General features: G+C 35.3%; 1 protein-coding gene across 1 annotated transcript; it reads right to left on the bottom strand.

Annotated features, from left to right (window-relative positions):
- Positions 1-4,852: 4,852 nt before the first annotated feature.
- LOC127904385 (uncharacterized) lies at positions 4,853-5,983 on the bottom strand. The gene is made up of 3 exons (XM_052447668.1): positions 5,803-5,983; positions 5,363-5,589; positions 4,853-5,125 (listed from the first exon to the last, which is right to left on the bottom strand). Exons 1-3 carry the CDS (start codon positions 5,981-5,983, stop codon positions 4,853-4,855), a joined length of 681 nt encoding a protein of 226 aa, XP_052303628.1.
- Between the last annotated feature and the right edge of the window lie 1,063 nt (positions 5,984-7,046).

Here is a 7,046-nt window from a genome sequence, read left to right as displayed (position 1 = left end):
TTTCTTCACACCTGCTCAGAACCTTTTCTAAGTTAGTCAAACAATCATCAAATGAATTGCCAAAAACAGAAAAATCATCCATAAAATCTCAAAAAAATGTTCAACCATATCACTAAATATGCTAAGCATGCATCTTTGAGACGTGGCTGGTGCATTACATAATCCGAAAGGCATCATTTGATATGCAAAAGTACCAAATGGACATGTGAAAGTAGTCTTTTCTTGATTTTCCAATGCAATTTTAATTTGGTTGTAACCTGAATAGCCATCTAGGGAACAATAAAATTCATGACCTGCAACTCTTTCTAGGATTTGATCCATGAAAGGTAAAGGAAAATTACATTTTCTAGTCATTGAATTAAGTTTCCTATAGTCAATGCACATGCGCCAACCAGTAATAGTCCTAGTTGGAATTAACTCATTTTTCTCATTTGTTATCACAGTGACTCTAGACTTCTTGGGTACAACTTGGGTAGGACTTATCCATTTGCCGTCAGAAATAGAATAAATGATTCCATTATCTAGAAGCTTAATGACTTAATTTTTTACTACTTCTTTCATATTAGGATTAAGCCTTTGTTGCATTTCTCTAGAGGGTTTAACATTTTCCTCCAAATAAATCTTGTGTGTGCAAATCAAAGGACTAATTCCTTTTATGTCAGCTATGGTCCATCCTAATGCATTTATATGCATTTTCAGAGTCTGTAATAACTTACCTTCTTGATGTGCATTAAGTTTGGAAGAGATTATTACCAGAAAAGTTTCATTTTCTCCTAAAAATGAGTATTTAAGATTGAATGGTAACGACTTCAAATCAGGTTTTGGTAGTTGAACACTTGAAGGTATGGACTCAATTGATCGTGGTGGCAATTCCTTAATTTTTGGTTCCAACAATTTACCTTTGATTCTTCCTGAAAATAAACCATTTGCAAATCGTCAGATTCATCAATCTCAGTTTCACTAGAAGTGGTTTGAAATTGATCATGAACTAATTTTTCAATAAAGTCCACTTCCTGTAAATCATTATCATGTCCAGGTTGCTTGCAAATGTTGAAAATATTCATCTCCAATATCATGTTTCCAAAAGATAGCTTCATCAGTCCATTCCTACAATTAATTAATGCATTAGAAGTTGTAAGAAACGGACGTCCTAAAATAACAGGAAATGAATTACATGCTTCAACAGGTTGTGTGTCCAAGACAATAAAATCCACATGATAAATGAATTTATCGACTTGTACTAACACATCTTCAACTATTCCTCTAGGCACTTTTACAGATATATTGACAAGTAAAAGAGTTACAGAAGTTGGTTTTAACTCACCTACATTGAGATTTTGAAAAACTGAATATGGAAGTAAATTCACACTAGCTCCAAGATCAAATAAAGCTCTTTCAATTTTATGTTCTCCAATAAAGCAAGAAATTGCAGGACAACCAGGGTCTTTATATTTCAAAGCATTATTGTTCTGAAGAATGGCACTTACTTGTTCAGCAAAAAATGCTTTCTTTTTCACATTCAGTTTTCTCTTCACAGTGCACAGATCTTTCAAAAATTTAGCATAAGAAGGTACCTGTTTAATAGCATCCAACATAGGTATATTGATCCTTACCTATTTGAAAGTTTCAAAGATTTCAGAGTTATGATTGACTTTCCTTTGTTTGGTCATGGCATGAGAAAATGAAAGTTCTGGCGGGGAATCAATCTTTTCTTTGCAACGTTTAGATTCAACCCCTTCCTTACCCTTAGAGATTAACTCATAATCTTTCTCACAAGGTTCAAGAATGAGTTTTTCAATAACCTTACCACTGCAAAGAGTGATGACTGATTTGGCTTGATCCATGTGTTGGCTTCCAGAACTACTTGCATTCACATTGTATTGCCCATTGGGATTTTGTTGTGGTTGAGATGGAAACTTACCTTTCTCTTGAAAACTAAGAGCAGATGTGAACTTTGCAAGAGTATCTTTAAAATCTGTCATGCTTTGAGCAAGTTGAGTGTTGATTGTCTCCTGCTTTTCAATGAATGCATGCAATGTTTCCTCAAGATTTCTTCTAGGAGGAGGAGCATAAGGAGGTGCATATCCATGAGAATTTTGGAAATTATGGTGTGCTTGAAACGGTGGTTGTGAAGTTTGTGCATTATTGTTATCACTCTTCCAATTGAAATTTGGGTGATTTCTCCAACCAGGGTTGTATGTGTGCGAGTATGGGTTATGATTGGACCTTTGGAAACTGTTTAAAGCATGGGCTTGTTCATGGAGACATTCCTTAAAAGAAGGCAAAGTTGGATAGTCATTGGTTGAATGTTCATCGGTTTCATAGATTTGACACACAATGTCTTGAACAGATTTTAATTGACCATTCTTTTTCAATTCTAGTGCTTCGACTTTTCTAGCTAAAGATGCAAACTTGGCTTGGAGGTCATGATCTTCCTTAAGGTTGTACATACCTCCACTAGATGTATGAGGTTGGGTTTTACTTGGTGCCTTATAAGTGTCTGTAGTGTCCGAATTTTGAGCATTTTTAGCTAGCAAGTCTAGGTACTCAATTGCTTCATTAGGGTCTTTATCTTCAAAAGTTCCATTGCACATCAATTCAACCTGCCTATCTCTAGGTGTTAACCCTTTTATAAAATGTGAAACCAATCTCTATGTTTCAAAACCATGATGAGGGCAAGTATTAAGCAAGTCTCGATATCTATCCCAACATTGGTAAAATGTTTCTCCTGGTTTTTGAGTGAAAGTGATGATTTGTCTTTTGAAAGAGTTTGTTCTGTGAGATGGAAAAAACTTCTTTAAAAATTGTTGTTGCATTTCATCCCAAGCACGAATGGATCCAGGTCTCAAATTTTGTAGCCATGTTTGAGCTTTATCTTTTAATAAAAAGGGAAAAAGCTTTAATCTGATGGTGTTCATGCTACAATTTGAGTCATTATAAGTGTTACAGACCTCCTCAAATTCCCTTAAATGCAAGTATGGATTTTCTAAATCTAAGCCATGAAAAGAAGGTAAAAGTTGAATAATGTCTGGCTTAAAATTAAAATGAGATGCATCAGGGGGGAAAACTATGCATGAGGGTGCACTTGTTCTTGTAGGATTCATGTGGTCTCTAAGTATTCTCACATGATTATTCTCATTATGAAGCAACTGATTATCTTCTTTGACCATATTTTCTTAAAATGATGAGGATACCCTACAAAGTCTACCACTTAATGTACGTGACCAAACTCTCATGCACGTGTAGGAAGAGAATAAAAGGAAGAAGAAAACAAAAGAAAAAGAAACAAAACAAAAGAAACAAAGTTAGATACAAGAAAAGTGAAAAGTGAAAAGAGAAAATAAAATAAAAATTATAATTTATACAAGAATTTACCTCCCCGGCAACGGCGCCAAAAACCTGACATGACCAAAAGATTGATGTCTTCTCCTAAGTACAGGAGTGTCGAAGTAATAAATAACCCGGCAAGACCGGGGTTGAACCACAGGGAGGTTAATTATATAAATTATAAATAAAAAAAAATAATAAGTTGAAGAGAGCTTTGAGATGTGATATTGATATAAAGATTAAACAATGATAAAAACAATTGTCAAGGTTAGAGGATCTACTAATGGTATTTCAAACAAGTATAGTATAAACTCTTATTACTCAACTGGAAACCACACACAAATGAGGTTCCAATCGGATTATAAATTGTTAACATGATTACATTAGTTATCTTATTCGAATAATGCTAATACTTGTAAATGTTGTCAGGTATTCATGATTATAACTTATGTTAACAACAAATAAAGTTCCTTTCATAGCACAGGTGTCGGTTATACCATACGGTTTGGGCTATGAAAGTGCCAAGTATTTGTTGTACCAAGGTTATACAACATAAACTAGATTAACCATTTAACAAGCAAAGTATTAAGAGTGAATAAGATAACAAATACAAAACTTGTTAGTATCAAACATTAAAGTCCATGTAGAGTTTCTACTATACTTATTCTTACACCATTAGTATAACTTTTTCTCCTTGACATAATAAACTTTGCTAAACATAATGAAGAAGAGAAATATAAATAAACAAGATAAGAACATAAATAAGATATAAGTTAACTAAGTAAAGGAAAGGAAATGAAAAGCATAAACAAGAGATTAATATAAACAAAACTTAAGCATTACAAAAATATAAAGAGAGAGAGCAAGAACATGATCTTGATCTGAAAACCAAGATGCCTAAATGCATGGCAAATGCCTCTTTTTATAGGCCAAAATTTGAAACTATTGATTTGATGACTAATTGTTGAGTGGGTGGCCACATCTTGACTTGGTGACAATCCTTATCTTTTTGTCTGAACAAAACATCATTGATAACGTCAGAATTTGAACAGACTTAAATCATGCAAGTTCTAGGAAATTGTCTCAGCTTTCCAACAAAAAAAGAATCAATGCATTTGGACTTCTAGAACTCGAGATATGAGCTGAACACTAAACAATGTCTGGGTTGCAGGATATGTTTTAGGCCTATCTCTTAGCTTTCTAGCCATATAAACCAAATTGAAATCCAAGTTCTACAGCTCCAGATATAACTTAATGACTGAACAGTGTTCTAGTTTGGACTGAACCAACATCTCTTTTCTAAGCTTAACCCTCTCTTTGTCTTCTCAATTTCAGTAGTTCAACTCATCAATCAATCCTTTAATTTATGTGATAGGCCTGCATTTAAGATGAACATTTACCATAAATTAAAGGTATCTTATAGTATCAGACTTGTTGTTATAAAACATGCTTTAGTTAAGAAGTTATTGATACTTCAAGTGCAAAATGATGATATAAAATCTTGATAAAAATGCACTTTTAAGTACTAATCAGGACTCATGCTCTCATGAATGTATCCTTTCGACATCAACTCCTCCACTTGCTGTTGGAGTTCTTTAGACTCTTCGGGATTGCTCCTATATGCTGGCCTATTTGGTATAGATGCTCCTAGAACAAAGTCGATTTGATGTTCAATTCTCCTAATTGGCGGTAAGCCACTAAGAATCTCTTCTGGAAAGACATCTTCAAGTTCATGTAAAAGAACTTTAACAGCATTAGGAACACAAGAATCCAAATTATCAGAGTTAAAGTATGCCTCCTTATACACAAGTAAAATCATATGCAACTCAGAAATATAAGCATGTTTAAAATCACTAGATTTTGCAAAGAAATTTAGGTTTTTCCTCACTTTTTCTACACACTCTTCTTTTCTCACCCTTTCTTTCTTCTCTCCACTCTCATCCTCCCTTCTATTTTTTTCTTTTTTGTCATGAGCCTTCCCTAATTTCCTAAAGGCTGAAACTTTGTCCCCTTTTGTTTTCAACTCATGGCTCACTTTATTTTCACTCTTCCTCACATTCTCACCATGTTGTTCGGCTTGTTCTTCCACTTTGGCCAAAGCTGAGTGCTCCTCCTCATAGCTTTTCTTCAACTGAATTGGATCTTCATACACTTGCTTTGGTGTTAGTGGAGCAAGTGTATAAATTCTACCATCTTTCTCCAATGAATACTTGTTCTTAAACCCGTCATGCTTGGCTTTTCTATCAAATTGCCAATGCCTCCCTAGTAACAGATGAGTAGTATGCATAGGCATAACAACATCACATAACACTTCATCCTTATACTTGCCTATAGAAAAAGAAATCATCACCTGTCTATCCACCCTAACAACACCACATTCATTCAACCATTAAAGCTGATAAGGCCTCTCATGCTTTATGGTATTCAATCCCAACTTTCTAACCAAAGTAACACTAGCAATATTAGTACAACTACCACTATCAATGATCATACTACATACTTTATCATTGATTAGGCATCTAGTATGGAAGATGTTCTCCTTTTGTTGCTCCAAATCATCCTCCTTAGTTTGAACACTGAGCGACCTTCTAATCACCAAAACTTTATCACCAACAACATACTTTAAATCACTAGCATCCTCACGTGGTGGTGTCATCACCCAATTTTGGGTGATTCCCCAAAATTCATTTTTTCCCAAAAAAATAAAATAAAAAATAAAAAATAAAAAATAAAATAAAGGCTGGCAATGCGGAGAGAGCCGACCAAGAAAGGCTGCAAAATAGACGGAAATCAAGCTGCAATTTTCGGAGGAATTTCAAGGCCCAAGTGTACGCTGTTAGGCCCAAAAATAGAAAAATGCAAATTCAAAGGTCAAATTAAATGAGTATTGGACGAATTTGCATAAAAATTAAGTCCAATAATATAATTAAATTTTTAATGGGCCAATTTGATTTAATCATGGGCCAAATTGAATTTTAATTATGTTCAAGAATTAATTTGGGTCCAATTGAAGGATTTAATTAAGTGCAAGGACTTAATTATACTTTAAGCGGGTCAAATTAATTTGAGGGCTTAATTGGTGAAAAATTAAGTTTGGGAGCTTAATTTGGACTTAATTGAAAAATCAGAATTTTAAGAGACCCAATTTAATTTTTACCAAGTGAATTGATTGAAATTAGGGGTCAAACACAAAACTTGAGGGACCAATTTGGAAGCCCGAAAAAACTACTTTGCCTATAAATAGCCTTCATTTTCAGCCAAACGGGGGGGCATTTTTGACCAAAAAAAAAAAAAAAAGGGAAGAACAAACCCTAAAAAACCTAACCCACCTAACCCTACAAAACTTGTTCTTCTTCTTCTCCAAGAGCAGCCGCCGCCCCCCACCGGTGGTTTCCATTTTTCCTCTTCCCTCTCCGTCTTTTACCTCCTGCTCAGCCGTCCCAGCTCTCCCTCTCGGCTATTTCCACCTTCCTTCTTCATCTCAGCCGCCGCCCCCCACCCGGTTGAAACTTCCTTCTCTCTCTCGGCAAAAGAAACCGGCCGCTCAACCCATTTTTGCTGGCTGCCTCTCCATCTTCTCTACCAAGACAGGGGCCAGCATCTTCTCCCTTTCCTCCACGCCATTTCACCATTTTCCTTCCCCTCTCCACAGCTGCTCCCCACTCCATTTTCCTCCACACAAGCCGCTGCTCCCCTCTCACAAGTTTTTCCTTCGGTTT

The sequence above is a fragment of the Populus trichocarpa genome, chromosome 15, assembly GCF_000002775.5.
Source record: "Populus trichocarpa isolate Nisqually-1 chromosome 15, P.trichocarpa_v4.1, whole genome shotgun sequence".
NCBI classification, from domain to species: Eukaryota; Viridiplantae; Streptophyta; class Magnoliopsida; order Malpighiales; family Salicaceae; genus Populus; species Populus trichocarpa.
This window is presented reverse-complemented; position numbering and strand designations above follow the sequence as displayed.

Excerpts from the sequence above, each read along its gene's own strand:
- LOC127904385 (XM_052447668.1), bottom strand. The coding sequence starts at position 5,983 with ATGACACCACCACGTGAGGATGCTAGTGATTTAAAGTATGTTGTTGGT. Across the intron at positions 5,590-5,802 it reads TAGTATGATCATTGATAGTG|GGAGGCATTGGCAATTTGAT; the intron begins GTAGTTGTACTA and ends ATCTGTTACTAG. Across the intron at positions 5,126-5,362 it reads TGAGGAAGAGTGAAAATAAA|GAGGCATACTTTAACTCTGA; the intron begins GTGAGCCATGAG and ends CTTGTGTATAAG.